A 16,628-nucleotide genomic window follows, 5' to 3' on the forward strand; every position below is an offset into this window, starting at 1 on the left:
AGTCCCGATGTTTAAGGCCTTTTTTTTCTGTGGGATTAAAGATACAGCACCTCCAAAACCTGTTATCTTATTTGAGTGTGCTGTTTTCAACATGATTGTTCATTCATAAACTTTCGTTTTCAGATTTCAGGATAATCAGGGAAAATTGCCAGTTAATATTTTAAATTATTGTTTTCCAACTTTACCGGAAAAAACAACTCATTTGCAGAAGTGTGCATATTTCATAAATCTTTATTTGTAATCATCATCTATCGCTGATAATTATTCAACAAGGGAATTTACAAATTTTATAATTCCAAATCTTGGACTAATCGGATATCGGCAGATGTTTTTACCTCAACATAAGCCTGAAACTCGTTTTCCTCTTGCCCTTTGTTTTGTTACTGATCTGTATGATCCAAAATCTTTTTAAAATTGAAATAATTTCAAACCTATTTTTTATCAAACAGGAGATGGTCAAATATTTTTCAAGTTGCACTTGATCACATTCAAAAGTTATTTTTAGCAAAGCCAAAACTGTTTTATCCTCCATCAGCAAATTCATCAACACTCCCAGCAAGGATAGCTCCTCAATTTACTCCATTTTTAACGCTTTTTGTTTGCATTATTGTTATCTTTGCTATTTTTTTTAACTTTTTTTTAATTGAAAATTGCAAAAAATTGCAATTGAATCTCAGAAAAGTATTCCTGTTCCTCAGCCCAATCTTCATGTTGATCTTGTCACAAATGGAGTTCAAAAGATAATTCGTCCAAAAGCACGCTTTTTTTATCCAGATTTTGAGCATTGCCTGTCGATACTTGCAACTCAGCTTTGTTTTGAAGAGATTCTTGCATGCATTTCATGGATGCTCACTCAAAAGTATTAATCATTCATTAGTTGATTATTTTCTATATATATTGCTTTTTCGTTATATTTGCTTATTTATTTTCTCTCTCTCTCTCTCTTTTTCTCATTCTCAGATCGCTTGTTATTATTTCTTCTTCAACTTCTTCCTCTTCTTCTTCTTCTCACTGCCTCATTGCACTTCTCTCACTTCTGTCTCCCTTTCGCTGGCCACACACAATTGCTGCACCAGCCACACGAGAATTCATCGTATCAATCAAAAAAGATATCGAAGAAGGCAAAGCACAGATAAAGCCAATGCTTTTGAGTGTGGAAGAAGAGAAGGTTAAAGAAGGAGGAGAAGAGGAGGAGGAGGAAAGAGGAAAATGGGATTTTCTTGGAGATTCTTGTGTTGTTCGCTTAGATGGACCAAAAAAAGGATGTAAAATTCATCTTGTTAATAATGCTTCATCTTCATTGTCATCATCTTCTTCTTCCTCCTCTTCCTCTTCCTCTTCTTCTTCTTCTTCTTCAATGAAAGAGCACAATTCAAACGAGATTCCATTCAGCAGCGATATCTCTTCTCTCATCACATCAAACTCTTTTCCTTCTCATCTCACAGACTTCACCTCAATCTGCACATTCATTTCATCTGCTTTGAAGCTTTCTTCAGCTGTTCCTCTTCCATTCAAGTCATATCCAAGCACTTTCTCTTCTTCTTCCTCCTCTTCTTCCTCCTCTTCTTCTTCATCTTCTTCCTCTTCATCTTCTTCTTCCTTTTCCCCCTTCGAACTTCGTGATCGCCTCTATTTTGTGTTTCTCCATCTTCTTTCCTTCTACCCTTCTTTCACTTCTTCAACTGGCTTTGAATCTTCTCGTTTTCTCAACGCATTTTCAGATGCTTCTTCTTCTTCTTCTTATCCTTCAAAATTGTTTCCTTCGCAAATCACTTTCCCTTTTTTGAAGGCAATTATTAAGCCTTCTTCTTTTCCTTCTTCTTCTTCTTCTTCAAAGCAATCAGATGGATTGAATGAAAAAGAAGAGAGAGAAGAAGGAAAAGAAGAAGAAGGAAAAGAAGAAAATGAATTAGAAGGAGAAGGAGAAGGAGAAGAAGAAGTGAATGAATCTTTAACATCTCACAGATATTTCTCTTCTTTGCTTGACACACGATCGATGATGAGGGCGAATGGGGTGTTGATGAGCGATCAACTAGAAAGGGACATTGAGAAGGAGAGGAAGAAAGGCGAAGAGAGAAGAAGCGAAGAATATCAGAGGAATAAAGAGAAGAAGAAGAAGGAAGAGGATGGGGAAGAGGGGGAAGGATGGGGAAGAGGAGAAGGAGGAGGAGGAGGAGGAGAGGAAGAAGAAGAAGAAGTTGATTGGGGAGATTATGAAGATGAATGGAATGATGCAAATGAAGAGGAGGGAAATGAAAAGAAAGAGGAAGAAGAAGGAGAAAAGGGAGAAGGAGAAAAGGGAGAAGAGAAGAAAGAAGAACAAGGCAATGAAAAAGAAGGCAAAGAAGAAGAAGAAATGGAAAAGATGATAGGAAATGCATCAACAAGTGTAGAAGAAGCAGGAAAAAAGGAATTTGATGCGAATGACGAGAAAGAGAAAGAGAAAGAGAAAGAGAAAGAGAAAGAAAACGAAAGAGAAGAAATAAAAGAAGATGAAATGCCAACGACAAATAAAACTGATGAAGCTTCGAATTCTTCAGTGAAATCAGAAGAAGTCGAAATGAAAGAAAAGAACGAAACAGAAAAACAGAAAGAAGAAGAAGAAGAAGAAGAAGAAAGCTCGTCTTCTGTCAGCAAACAAGAAGAGAAGGATGCAAATTTAACACAAATCGATGAAGATGAAGATTCACAGCACAAAATCATACAAAGTGAAGTGGAAGAAGGCAAAGAAAATGAATTGAATGAGAATAAAGTTGTAATTTCATCCTTTTCAGAGAAAGAAGAAGAAAAAGAAGAAGAAAAAGAAGAAAAAGAAAAAGAAGAAAGAAGAAAAGAAAGTTTTTCAGATGAAAATGATTGGGATGACTTTGAAGCAGCAACAGAAGTTGATGATGAGCATAAAGAGACAAAGAAGGAAGAGGAGAAAGAAAGTGGAAAAGAAGAAGAGAAAGAGAAAGAAGAAGAAGAGAAAGAGAAAGAGAAAAAAGAAGAGAAAGAGAAAGAGAAAAAAGAAGAGAAAGAGAAAGAAGAGAAAGATGAAAAAGAAGAAATTAAGCAGGAAGATGATGCAGTTCAAAAGAAAGAAGATGAAAAGGAAGATGAAAAGAAGAAAGAAAAAGAAGAAAAAGAGGAAGAGGAAGAGGGAAAATTAACGTTGGAGACAGAAAAAGCAGAAGAAGATGATCTTCTTCAAAGAAACGATGCAGATGTTGAACAGGAAATAAAAGAAGAAGAAACTAAAGTTGAAGAAGAAGATAAAGAAGAAGATAAAGAAGCTGAGAAAGAAGAAGATCCTAAAGAAGAAGAAAAGAAAGAAGAAAAGAAAGAAGAAAAGGAAGAAGAAAAGGAAGCAACAAAATTTGAGTTTGATGAATGGGATGAGTTTGAAGATGCAGTTAATGTTGCATCGGATGGGAATGCTATTTCAGAAGTGTCAAATGAAAATGCTAATGTTAATGGTATGAAAGAGGGAAAAGAAGAGAAAGAAGAAAAAGAAGAGAAAGAAGAGAAAGAAGAAGTGGAAAAAGAAAAAGAAGAGAAAGAAGAGAAAGAGGAAGATAAAGAAAAAGAAGAAAACACACAAAATTTCCAACTCACTGAAGAAGAAAGAACACAAAAAGAAGCAAAAATGAAAGAAGAAGCAATTTCTGAAGAGAACAATCAATTTGGCAGTGGAGGCGATTGGGATGATTTTGAAGCAGCAGAAATGGAAGAATTGAATGTGAAGACAAATGTAAAGGAAAATGATGATGAAGAAGAAGATTATGATGAAAATGATAGGGGAAAAGAAGAGAGAAAAGATGAAAAGGAAGAGGTTAAAGAAGAGGTGAAAGAAGAAGAAAAAGAAGATGAGCAGAAAGAAGAAGAAGAAGAAAACAATGAGCAAGATGTTGATGAACAAGAAAATGGGAAAATTGACATTGCAAATAAGGAAGAAGCTGATGTTAAAAGAGAAGAAGATGAAGAGGAGAAAGAGAAAGAGAAAGAGAAAGAGAAAGAGAAAGAGGCAAAGATAGAGACAGAAATTGGAGATGAAGATGACTGGGATAATTTTGAGTCAGCAGAAATTAATATTACTCAACAAACAGATGAAACTGAAGCTAAATTGAAAGAAGAAGAGAAAGAAGAAGAAGAAAAGGGGAAAGAAGAGAAAGAAGAAGACACAACAAAACAAGAGAATCAACTTGATCAAAATGAAATAAAAGAAGATGAAAAACAAGATGAAAAAGGAGAAATCGAAGGAGCTTTCAAGCAGAATGAAGGAGCAGATGAAGATTGGGATGATTTTGAGGCAGCAGAAATAGGAAATGTTGCTGTTGATGGCAAAAGAGAAGAGAAGAAGGAGAAAGAGGAGGAAGAAAAGGATGAAGAAAAAGAGAAAGAAGAGAAAGAAGAAAAAGAAGAGAAAGAAAAGCAAGAAAAACCAGAAGATGAAGAAAAAACAACCAAAAAGAATGAATCTTCATTGAATGAAGAAGATGAAGTTGAGTGGGATGATTTTGATATGGCGGAATTTGACAGCCAAACAGAAAAGAAAACAGAAAGCGAAAGAATAAAAGAAGAAGAAGAAGAAGAAATTGATCATGATAAAGAAGAGGGGAAGAAAGAAGAAGAAATAAATGAAGGAGATAAAATGGAAGAGAAAGGATTGGGTGTTGAAGAAGAAGAAGAAGAAAGGGGAAAAGGAAGGAAAGAAGAAGAAGAAGCAATTGCCACAATATCATCATCATCATCATCTCCATCATCATCATTAGCAAAAGAAGAGAATAAAAACAGCTTAGCTAATATTACAAATGATTTTGATGATGACTGGGATGACTTTGAAGCAGCAGAAATTGATAACATTGAGAAAGATGTGAAAAGTGAAGAAGAAGAAGAAGACAATGAGAAAGAAAAAGAAGAGAAAAAAGAAGGAAAAGAAGAAGATAATGAAAAGGAAGGAGAAGAGGAAGCGGATGATGAAGAAGAAGCAATGAAGGAACTGGAAATGATCGAAGAAAAACCAGAAGAAGAAGAAGAAGAAGAAGAAAAAGAAGGCAAAGAAGTTTCAGGAGAAAGCGAAGAAAAGCAAGAGAAAGCCGAGCTAACTGATAAAAACAATAATAATAATAATAAAACTGATGATAATGTTGCTATTAATGGTGAAGATGAAGATGAAGATGATTGGGGTGATTTTGATGGAGCAGGAACAGAAGCAGCAAATGCAATCGCTCCACCTGTTGCCTTTTTCTCTTCTGCTCCTTCGTTTTCTGTGGAAACAGAGAAGAAGAAGTCAGATTTAACAGCCTCAATGAATTCTTCTTCTTCTTCTTCTTCTTCTTCTTCTTCTTCTTCTTCTTCAAATACTTCTGAGGTGTATGAAGAAAATGCAAGAAAAATGGATAACGTGCCTTCTTTCTTTGCTTCTTCTTCTTCTTCTTCTTCTTCTTCTGTTAAAGTTGATGATAAAATTGATTCTCATCTGAATGAAAAATCGAATAATGAATTGGATATGGAAGAATCAAATGAAAAAGAGAAAGAGAAAGAAGAGAAAAAAGAGAAAGAAGATGAGGAGAAAGAGAAAGAAAAACAAAGAGAAGAAGAATCAGAACATTCTGAAGAAAAGAAAGAAGAGATTGAAGAAGAAGAAGAAAAGAAAGAAGAGAAAGAGAAAGAGAAAGGAAAAGAAGAAGAAGAAGAAGTTACAAAAAGAAAGGAAGAAAAGGAAGAAGAGAAGAAAACAAACAAAAGAGAAAAAGTTTCATTGAAAGATCTTCTTTTCTCTTATCCGCCTTATTCTGCAAAGGAGAAAGAAGAGAAAGAAGAGAAAGAAGAGAAAGAGAAAGAGAAAGGAAAAGAAAAAGATAACAAAGAAGAAGAAAGCGAAGAAGAACTGCCAATGTTTGAAGGGCTGAAGAAAGAAGAAATTAAAGAAGAAAAAGTTGTCATTGAAAAATGCAACTATTGCACAGAATATGCACCTTCACCTGATTGTTATGATTTTGACAAGGAAGAAGGAGGAGAAAGAGGAGAAGGAGAAAGAGAAAGAGAAGAAAGAGAAGAAGAAGAAGAAGACACAATGAAAAATGTAGAACAAATTTCTTCTTCTTCTGATTCTGCTTTTTCTTCTTCTTCTTCTTCTTCTTCTTCTTCTTCTTCTTCTTCTCTTCATCCTTCTCTTTCTCTTTATTCTTCTGCCTCATCCACTTTGAATCTCTTAGAAAAATCTGTTCCAAAACTGCTGTGTGAATTGAGTGTGTTGGAAGCATTCATTGAAGCACGTAAAGAAGAAGAAATTGAAAAGGAGAAGAAGGAAGAGAAAGAGAAGGAGAAGGAAAAAGATAAAGAGAAAGAGAAAGAAAATGATAAAGAGGATAAAGAAACAAAAGAAGTAAAAGAAGATGGAAATAAAACAGAAAATGCAGTGGAAGATAAAGAACTTTTTTCTCCTTCTTCTCTTTCTTTCCTCTCCATTTTATCCCACAAAAATTCTTCTTCTCTTTCTTCTTCTCTTTCTTCTTCTCTTTCTTCTTCTTCTCTTTCTTCTTCTTCTCTTCTTCATCTTCCACCCATCCGCCTTCCTTTGTCTCAATCCAGTCAATTTCTGGGGGACAAATCAATCAGAAGATTAGAGGGAGATGATGAGAGAGGAAGAGAAAGCTGTTCATTGAATTATCTTCTGAAGGATGTTGGCTGTGAACAACTGTGCAGCATTGGAAGGATGGTTGAAGAGAAGAGGAAGAGGAAGGAGAAGAAGGAGATAGAGAAAGAGAGAGAGAAGGAGAAGGAGAAGAAGGAAGAAGGAAATGTTGAAGAAGGAAAAGAAAGGAAAGGAAGAGAAGAAGAAAACAAAGTTCACACAATTTTATTCGAAAGCGAAAAACTGAATAAACTTAAAGCAAAACAAGAAGAAAAAGGAAAAGAAGGCGAAATTTCGAACATTAACAACAAATCGAAAGATATTTCGAGTTTAGAGAAACCTTCTCCATTGAAACAAGAAGAGAAAGAGGAAGAGAAAGAGAAAGAGAAAGAGAAAAAAGACGATAAAAGCACTTCTTCTGCAAAGGAGAAGAAGCCTTCATCATTCTTCTCTTTCTTCTCTTCCAATTCTTCTTCTTCTGCTTCTTCTTCTGCTTCTTCTTCCTCATCCAAGCCATCTATTAACACTTCCACTCCATCACCTTCATCTTCTCCTCCTCTTTCTGAGTCAAACGGGTTTGTTCCATCATTTTTCTCCTCTTCTCCTTCTTCTTCCTCTACCTCTTCTTCCTCTTCCTCTTCTTCTCAAACCATTTCACATTCCAAACAGCCTTCTATCAACTTCTTTGGAGGTTCCATTGATTCATCATTTTCTTCTTCTTCCTCCTCTTCTTCCTCCTCCTCCTCTTCTTCTTCTTCTTCTTCACCAACTCCAACACCTTCTGCTTCTCCTTCATTCTTTGGGGGTGCAAATGACGTGAAGGAAGAAGAAGAAAAGAAAGAGAAGGAAGAAAAAGAAGAGAGAAAAGAGAGAAAGGAGGAGAAGGAGAAGGAGAAGAAAAGCAGAAAGGAAGAAAAGAAAGAAGAAAAGAAAGAGAAGAAGAAAGAAAAGGAGAGAGAAAAGGAGAAAGAGAAAGAGAAAGAGAAAGATGAAAAAGAAAAGAAGAGCGAAAAAGAACAAAATAACAGAGCAACACATTCAAAGAAACCCTCTTCGTTCTTTTTGCCGGCAATTTCTGCTCCTTCTTTCTTCACTTCATCAACAGCTGATGAAAAGATAAGCGAAAAGAAGGAGGAGAAGAACGAAGAGAAAGAGGAGAAAGAGAAAGAAAACGAAGAAAAAGAGGAGAAAGAGAAGAAAGAAGACGAAAAAGAAGAGAAGAAAACTTCCACAAAAGAAAAAGAAAAACCTATTTCTGAACCTTCTGCTTCTGTTCCTTCTTTCTTTTCTTCATTTCCTTCTTCTTCTTCTTCCTCTTCCTCCTCCTCTTCTTCTTCTTCTTCAAATGTTACAATTTCTCCTTCTTCTTCTCCATCTCCTTCTGCCGCTCCTTCCTTCTTTTCTATGTCCAACAATACTATTTCTGATGCTTCAACATCTCAAATTGATTCTTCTCCCTCTGCTTCTTCTTCTTCTTCCTCTTCATCCTCTTCCTCTTTCTTTTCTTCTTCCTCCTCTTCTTCTTCTTCAGAAACACATTCAAAAGAAGAAGACGAAGAATTTGATGATTTCGATGATTTTCAGTCTGCTCCAACTGAAACATCGTCTGAAAGTGCTTCTTCTTCTTCTTCTTCTGCCTCAAACATTGTTGTCCCTTCCTTTTTCTCTTCTTCTCAACCTTCTCCTTCTTCCTCTTCTTCCTCCTCTTCTTCTTACTCTTCAATTTCATCTTCTTCCTCTTCCTCTTCTTCTCTCTCAACCTCCAAATCTTCTGATCTTTCTCCTTTCAACCAACAATCAGACAGTTCATCTCAATCAAACACATTCATCTTTCCTGATTCTTTGCTTGCTTCATCATCTTCATCATCATCTTCTTCTTCTTCTTCTTTTGACATTTCTTCATTGATTGATCCTTCTCTCTCGTTTCTCTTACAGCCTTCTTCTTCTTCCTCTTCTTTATCTTCCTCTCCTTCTTCTTCCTCCTCTTCATTGAATAAATCTTCAATTCTTCCTCGTCCAACACCAAAACCTCAACAAAGATCAGAAATGGATGACTTTCTTGATGAACTGTTTTCATCATCTTCTTCTTCCTCTTCCTCCTCCTCTTCTTCTTCTTCTTCTTCGAATTCTTCTTCTTCTTCTTCTGTCACATTGTTTTCATCTTCTTTGTCTTCTCATAATTTGTCTGCATCAAAAGACGAAGAAAATACAACCAATGATAAAGTTATTGATTCATCTGAATCAATTGAAGAAGGGGATGAAAAAGAAGAGAAAGAGAAAGAGAAAGAGAAAGAGAAAGAGAAAGAGAAAGAGAAAGAGAAAGAGAAAGAGAAAGAGAAAGAGAAAGAGAAAGAGAAAGAGAAAGAGAATGAGAATGAGAATGAAGAAGAAGAAAAGAAAAAAGAAGAAGAAGAAGAAGAAGAAGAGAAAGATGAAATAACCAACAAATCATCTGCTTCTTCTTCAAAGGAAATGACAACTTCTTCTTCTCTGTCTGATCAAAAAGAAGAAAAGAAAGAAGAAAAGGAAAAGGAAAAGGAAAAGGAAAAGGAAAAGGAAGAAACAGAAAATGAAAAGAAGGAAAAAGAAAAAGAAGAAAAAGTTGAAAAAGAAGAGAAAGAAGAAAAAGAAGAAAAAGAATCCAAACCTCAAAATCCATCAAACATTGATAACTTTGATAATTTCGATGATTTTGATGAATTTGACGATTTTGAGTCTGCTCCAATACAAAGCAATTCATCAGAACTTCCTCGTTTTCCTTCTTTTCCTGTTTCTGATGCAACACAAATTTCTTCAAAAGAACCACAAATTCAGTTGAAAGATAAAGAAACGAATGGAAATGAATCGTTTTTCTCTTCTGCTGCTTCAGAAAATGCATCATCTTCTGTTGTATCATCTGATTCTTCTTCTTCCACTTCTTCCTCTTCCTATTCCTCCTCCTCCTCCTCTTCTTCTTCTTCTTCTCAATCTTCTTCAGATGAAAAGAAAGTTGAAGAAGTTAATCTTCCTTCAAATGATATCGAATTTGACGACTTCGATGACTTTGAAGCTGCTCCTTCTATTGCTTCATCTTCTTCTTCCTCCTCTTCCTCCTCCTCATCATCTTCTTCTTCTTCCTCCTCCTCTTCTTCTGATTCCTTCTTTGCTTCAAATCCTTCTCTTTCTTTAGCTTCTTCCCCTGAAACACAATCAACACATCAACCTCTTTCATTTCCTTCTCCATTTGCTTTCCCTTCTTCCGCTTCTTCTTCTTCCACTTCTTCAATTTCTTCTTCCTCTTCTCCGTTTTCTTCTTCAACTGATTCAAATGCTCCTTCCTTCTTTTCTTCTCAGAAATCAATTGAAACATCTTCAAATGCTAATAAAAAGGAAAACAAAAAAGATTCACAGAAAGAAGAGAAAGAAGAAGAAGTCAAACAAAATTCTTCTTCTTCTTCCTTTTCTTCATTTGAAGAAAACTTTGTTCAATCAAAAACATCATCTTCAAATGAATCTTCATCAGAAAATGGAAATATTTCGTTCTTTTCATCTTCTCCTTCATCATCAGCATTAACATCTTCTGATTCTTATGCTTCTTCTTCTTCTGTCCAGCCATCTTTATCTGATGCTCCTTCATTTTTCACTTCTTCTTCTGACTCTTCGTCCTCCTTATCTTCTGCACCAAAAGAAGATTTGCAACAAAAATCTAATGAACATACTCAAATTGATAACTTATCTTCATCTTCTGATTCAACCACATCTGATGCTTCATCTTCACTTTCCTCCTCTTCTTCTTCTTCTTCCTCTTCCTCCTCCCCCTCTTCTTCTCCTTCTTCCTCTTCTCCATCAGAGCCCGAACAATCCCCCGATTCAGCAGCGAATGAGCTGTTTACTCTTCTTCTCTCCTCTCTCCAAACAGACAAGACTTCAAACAATTCATCTGAAGCAGATGAAATTCTTTCTTCTCTTTTCAACAAGTCTTCAAAGAATGAGAAGAAAACAGATGAAAAAGAAGAAAAAAGTGATGTTTTGAAGAATGTTGTGGAAGAGACAAAGGAAAAGAAAGAAAAAGAAGAAGAAGGAAAAGGAAAAGAAGAAGTTAATGTGCATTCAGATAGGAAAGAGGAAGAATTTATTTCTTCTTCTTCCTCATCTTCTTCATCTTCTCTTAGCGATTCGAAAAGCGATTCTGAAGCAAATGTTATGTCAGGCAAAAGCAATGAAATAGAGAATAGCATTATCTCTAACACATCATCATCAACTATTCCTTCTATTTCAACTTCTTCCTCCTCTTCCTCTTCCTCTTCCTCTTCATTTGATGCCAAAAACAATAATCTTTCAGACAATTTCGATGACTTTGATGATTTTGAGTCTGCTCCCATTCAACCTCAACAAAGCATTCAGTTTGCGTTCTCATCTTCTCAATCTGCTCTTCTATCAAACACTTCTGCTTATCCTAACAATTCTTTAGCTGCCTCTTCTGCTTCTTTAGTTGCTCCTGTTTCTTCCTCTTCAATTTCATCTTCTTCTCTGCCATCTTCTTCTTCTTCACCTCCTCCTTTCTCACCTTCTTCTGCTATTTCATCATCATTATCTGCTTCAGCATCGTCATCAACAACAACAGAATCTGATTCAACATCTCAAAAGACTCATTCAGAAATCGAATTTGATGACTTTGAATCAGCTGAAGTTCAAAGCTTCTCTTCAAATCAAAATATATCAACTGTAAATTCATCATCATCATCTTCTTCTTCTTCTTCTTCTTCTTCCACTTCTTCTCTTTCATTCTTTGGTCAATCCTCTCCTTCCTCCTCTCCTTCTTCTTCTCCTTCTTCCTCTTCCTCTTCTCTTCCTCTTCTTCCCAACTACAACTCTCAACAATCTTATCCTCTTTACAATCCAATGAGCAACAATGGAATTTCCTCTGCTTACTATCAAAATCCTCCTCCTCCTCCTCTTCCTCTTCCTCCTCATCCACAAACATATTCCATTCCTCCTTCAACGGTTGCTCATCTTCTGCCTCACCCTCAGATTTCTCATGCAAATCCATCAAATGCCTCTTCGTCTGCTTCTATTCAGAATAAGGAAACATCAAAAATTGGAGAAAAAACGGAACAAAATGTGATGAATACAGCTAATCCTTCTTCCTCTTCCTCCTCTTCCTCCTCCTTCTCCTCCTCCTCCTCCTCCTCCTCCTCATCATCATCATCATCATCATCATCATCATCATCATCATCATCACATTCCCAACCAAATCCATCATCATCGCCAGCTTCTGTGTTTGATGACCAGCTTCTGGCTGATTTGGATGCAATAGCAGGGTCAGTTGTGTCAAATGCCTTCCACTTGAACGATGAAAACAAAGCAAAAGAAGAAAAGAAGAAGGAAGAGGAAAGATTGCAGAAGGAGAGAGAAGAGAAGGAGAGGAAGGAGAAAGAGGAAGAGGAGAAGAGGAAGAGGGAAGAGGAAGAGAAGAGGAAGAAAGAAGAAGAAGAGAAAAGAATATTTGAGGAGAAGCAGCAAAAAGCACGTGAAAGAAAGATTGCAGAAGAGCAGCAAGCAAACGATCCTGTGCTATCAAACCTTTTGGGTGAGTTTTCAATCAGCAAAAGTTCTTCAACAACAACAACAACATCTTCCTCCTCCTCCTCCTCCTCCTCCTCCTCCTCCTCCTCCTCCTCCTCCTCCTCCTCCTCCTCCTCCTCCTCCTCATCTCCATCATCATCTTCTTCCTTTTCTTCTTCCTCTTTTCCTTCAAACTATCCATACAGCTCTCCTCCTTCCTTCGGCCCTTCTCCTTATTGCAATCCAGCTTATCCTCCAAATTCCTATCAGCCTTCTTATCCTCCTTTCTACCCTCCTCCTCCTTATCTTCTTCCGCTTCACGGATTGCCTCCTTATCTGAATCAAAATTATTATGCGTCACCTCCTCCTTCTTCTGCTACTTCCTCTTCCTCTTCCTCTCCTTCTTCTTCTTCTTCTTCCACTTCTTCATTAAACACACCAAAGCAAGATCATCAGTTCGATTCACGCACTACAACTCCACCGCCGTCTGTCCCGTCACCTTCTGCTGCTTCCACACACTCCCTCCATTCCACCTCATCTGCTGCTTCTCACATCTCTTCTGGAGCAACTTTATCTCCTTCTTCCTCTTCTTCCTCTTCTTCTTCTTCTTCTTCTTCTTCTTCTGTGTCTTCTTCTCAAATGCCTGTTCAATCACAACAGCAACAGCAACTACAACAGAATCAACATCAGTCATTCAGTCCGTCATCTTCTTCTTCTTCTCCTTCCTCCACCTCTTCCTCCTCTCATGCATTCTATCCTCCTCCTTCCTCCTCCTCTTCCTATCTTCCCTATCAGCCACCATATAGTTCCTATCCTTCTTATCCTTCTTATCCTCCTTCATTCGCCCCTTCTGCTACGCCAACGATGATGTACCCTCCTCCACAGGGCTATCAGATGCCTATGGCTCCTTCTGGTTATCCCATTCAATACAATCCTGCTTCTTCTTCTTCTTCTTCTGTTTCTGCTCCTCCTCCTCCTTTTTCTATGCAGAATCCTTATCTGCAGTTTAATTATCAGTACAACACTCAACATACTCCATCTGAGATTGCGCGCCCTGATCAGTCAAGTCAATCTCATTTTGCGTCTTCTTCTTCCTCTTCTTCTTCTTCTTCCTCTGTCAATCTACTCTCTCATTCGCAAAACAGTCAAAGTGTATCTCAGCGTTCTAATTCAAGCAATGAAAATTCTTCACAAGAAATAGAATGGGGAGATTTCCAATAATTTGTTTATTTGTTCCTTTTTTTAAAGAGAAATTGTTTGTTTTAAATATTGTTTTTTTATTGTTCTATTCTAAAAGCAAATATCACGAAGACTTCAATCTATCTTTTTTCATTAAAAATAATTCTTATTCGGAAAAAAATTTTAATTCAAATTTCGAATCAGCGATTTGTATTCGAAAATGTTATTTCAAAAACAAAATAAGAACTTTAATAAATAATTTTTAAAATATGGCAGAAGGAAACAATACACCACAACACAAATCCATCTTCATTGTTTTCTATATGTCAGTATTTGTTGTTTAAAGCAATTTCGGTAACTGCCAACTTCGGATTTTGTGAAAAAAAAAAAAAATAAAAATAAAATAAAAAAAAAAAAAAAAAAAAAACAGAATTTATTATTGAACATCTTTATATTTTTTGGACAAAATGAAAAAGAAAAAAATAAATTTGTCATCATTCATACTCGGATGCATCTGCTCCATTACCCGCTCCAAAAGAATCAGATTCATCTTCAGTTTCTTCATCATTTTCATTTGAAACCGGTACGTCACTATCATCAGATTCTTCAGTTTCCTCTTTTTCTGTTTTATCCATTTCTTTTTCAACATTTAAGGGCTTATAATCAAGTAATCTTTGAATAATAATTTCAAATTCAAGTGTTTCTGATCTTTTTCCAACAAATCTAGTCACAAAGTCATCAATATATTTTTCTTTTATCCCATTTTTCGGAAGAGATTTATGAAAACTTGACCAAGTGCTTTCAATCAAATTTGTGCAGATGCCACTTTCTGGATCCACAAAATTGTATTTGTAACAAACAGTGTGATGATCATAACCTAAGGATGATAAAGAGCTGAAGGCTTTCCGCTCATCTGAGTAAAAAGAAGATCCAGGAATTGTGTTATCAACGATAATTAATATTAATAATTCTTTTTTTCTGTTTTTCACTCTCATAATCAAACATTTTTCTTTCTTTACATCATGTTTTCTTTCAATCATTCCGAATAACCATATCTGTTTCTTTCTTCTTTCTTTTCGAAACTTTCTATTTCGTAGAATTGCTTCATCTATTTGTTTAAATTTTTTTGAAAAGTTCCTTTTGTTGAATTTTCAAATAAAGAAAATTTTTCATATTTCGATCAAATTTCTGTTCCTACTTACGAAGCTTTTCTTGAATGGATATAATAACATTGTTAAGGCTTTGTTTTCATAACAGAAAAATTTGGTGTGCGTGAACAGAAATTTGATCGAAAAATGAAATTTTTATTTTCTTTGAAAATTAAATAAAAGGAACTTTTCAAAAAAATTTAGACATTTCAACAATAATTCCCGGGCCACCAAGCTTTTCGAAAGATGTTGAACCGTTATCATCCATGCATGTCTATTTCAATGGAATAAAAACCCCCAATAGTTTGTCTTGATACATCAGTCAAAAAGCTGCACTGATATATTTCAAAGAAAATACAGATACACAAATATATAATCATTATTTTCTCTAAAGGAATTTTTGAATTTTTCAAAGGAGTTAATCCCAACAAAGAGCAGTATTTTCCACATTTGAAACACCCGTGATATCTGCAATTATCTCTAGCTTCTGTGGAAATTTTTTCTCTGCACTTGTGGAATCTGCTGTTCACTGCGAATGGCATATTCCTTATTATCCAATTCCCTGTCGCTTCATTGTCTTGGAACAGTTTTGTTTTTAGAAAAACATTTGATTTGCGATTTGGAAGGTGAGGCATCAATGTGATCAAAATCGATTAATCAAAGAAAAATAATTTATTTTTTTATTATTCAATAAAGATTATTCTCAAAAATCAGGAGGTTTGAAATGATAATTCTTTCTTGAAAATGAATAATAAGTAATAATGTTCTGGGAATTAAGGTTTTGAATTGTGGCGGATTGCTTCCCTCTACCGAGTTAAATCTGATGTGATTCATTTCTACATTTTTCATGAGTGAAAATAATTTTTCATGACATTTGTGCTATGGAATTCATAAAATGTGTTGTTTGTTTGTTTTTCATAGTTTTCGTGTAAAAGACAAAAAGTTTATATATTATAAATACCCAGAACAAAGCTAATAATTCCAAAAATAATCATATACAATGTATTTGATTTTCCAATTTTTAGAAAAGATTTTTTTTTATTATATATTCCAAAAAATCACATTAGAGTCTTTAAAAACATGTTTTTGAATTTTGAGGCATAATGTATTTATTCCGTGAAACAAAAATATTTTCATTTCATGATTTTGTTGTTTTTTGTGTCAAAATAAAACTATTAATTTCTATAATTATTCAATGAAAGGGTTATCATAATAATATTTTTCGATTTTACCATGCCACATAAATTTATGTGTGTTCATTTCGATATCTTCTTTTGTAAGTATTTTTTTAGGAGTAAAAATCGAGCGAGAGAAGCTCAAAAAAGAAAGATGAAAGGAGCACAGCAAAAATCTCAAAATCAGGGAAAAAACGAAGGAAAGGTTTTGATATTTTGATTATTATTTTCATAAACATGTAGAATGATCTCTATTTTCAATGGAACTGTTGTGTCATAATAGATTTGCTTTTATTGCAGGAAGCCTGGACATTCTTTTGCCAAATGCAAACAACGAATCAGGGATCAAGCTGCACAAAAAAGTGAAATCGGAAAAAGTATATGCTTTAATTGCGGAGAAGCTGGGCATTCTATTTATGATTGTCCTCATCCAAAAAAAGATGGTTTGCCAAAAATTATTGTTTCTATAAGTTTTGGATAAATATGTTTTTAGGAGGTGCTTCGTTTGCAACATGCTTTATTTGCAAAAAAACTGGTCATTTGAGTAGGGATTGCCCAAATAATGATCATGGTATTTATATTCATGGAGGAGCATGCAAGTTTTGTGGAGAAGTTTGTTCATTTTGTTTTTTATTCTGAAATTCTTTATAAAATTGGTTAAGAAAACTCATTTGCTTGCAGATTGCCCTCACAGAACACTTCAAAAAGTTAAAGAGCAATCAAAAACAAAAGTACCTGTTTATGCTGGAGTTTCACCTCCAAATGTTACAGAAAAATCGGATTTATCATCATCCTCAAAAGATAGCGGCATGAACGTTAGCGGAGATGCTGAATTAAATTTGTTTACTGAAGTGGAAGGGGATGACGGAACAACAAAGCTGTTTGATGGAATTAAAATTAAAAGAAAAGGTCCAAAAGATACTAATTCACGCAATACAAAACGTAGAAAATGAAATATTCCTG

At 35.2% G+C, this 16,628-nt stretch overlaps 2 protein-coding genes across 2 annotated transcripts; both read left to right on the top strand.

Moving 5' to 3' along the window:
- Window positions 1-7: 7 nt before the first annotated feature.
- Window positions 8-13,489, top strand: MONOS_14912fu14913fu15489 (uncharacterized protein; the record flags this gene model as incomplete). The annotated part of the gene is made up of 6 exons (XM_067867752.1): window positions 8-75; window positions 124-210; window positions 274-390; window positions 450-597; window positions 678-859; window positions 961-13,489. 6 exons carry the CDS (start codon window positions 8-10, stop codon window positions 13,382-13,384), a joined length of 13,026 nt encoding a protein of 4,341 aa, XP_067735044.1. The 3' UTR covers window positions 13,385-13,489.
- Window positions 13,490-15,723: 2,234 nt separating this feature from the next.
- On the top strand, window positions 15,724-16,618 carry MONOS_14914 (putative zinc knuckle; the record flags this gene model as incomplete). The annotated part of the gene is made up of 5 exons (XM_067867753.1): window positions 15,724-15,740; window positions 15,783-15,870; window positions 15,949-16,108; window positions 16,159-16,277; window positions 16,328-16,618. The coding sequence occupies 5 exons, from the start codon at window positions 15,724-15,726 to the stop codon at window positions 16,616-16,618; spliced, it is 675 nt and encodes a 224-aa protein (XP_067735045.1).
- Between the last annotated feature and the right edge of the window lie 10 nt (window positions 16,619-16,628).

The sequence above is a fragment of the Monocercomonoides exilis genome (assembly GCF_001643675.1).
Source record: "Monocercomonoides exilis strain PA203 chromosome Unknown scaffold3-2548433, whole genome shotgun sequence".
Taxonomy (NCBI): domain Eukaryota; phylum Preaxostyla; order Oxymonadida; family Polymastigidae; genus Monocercomonoides; species Monocercomonoides exilis.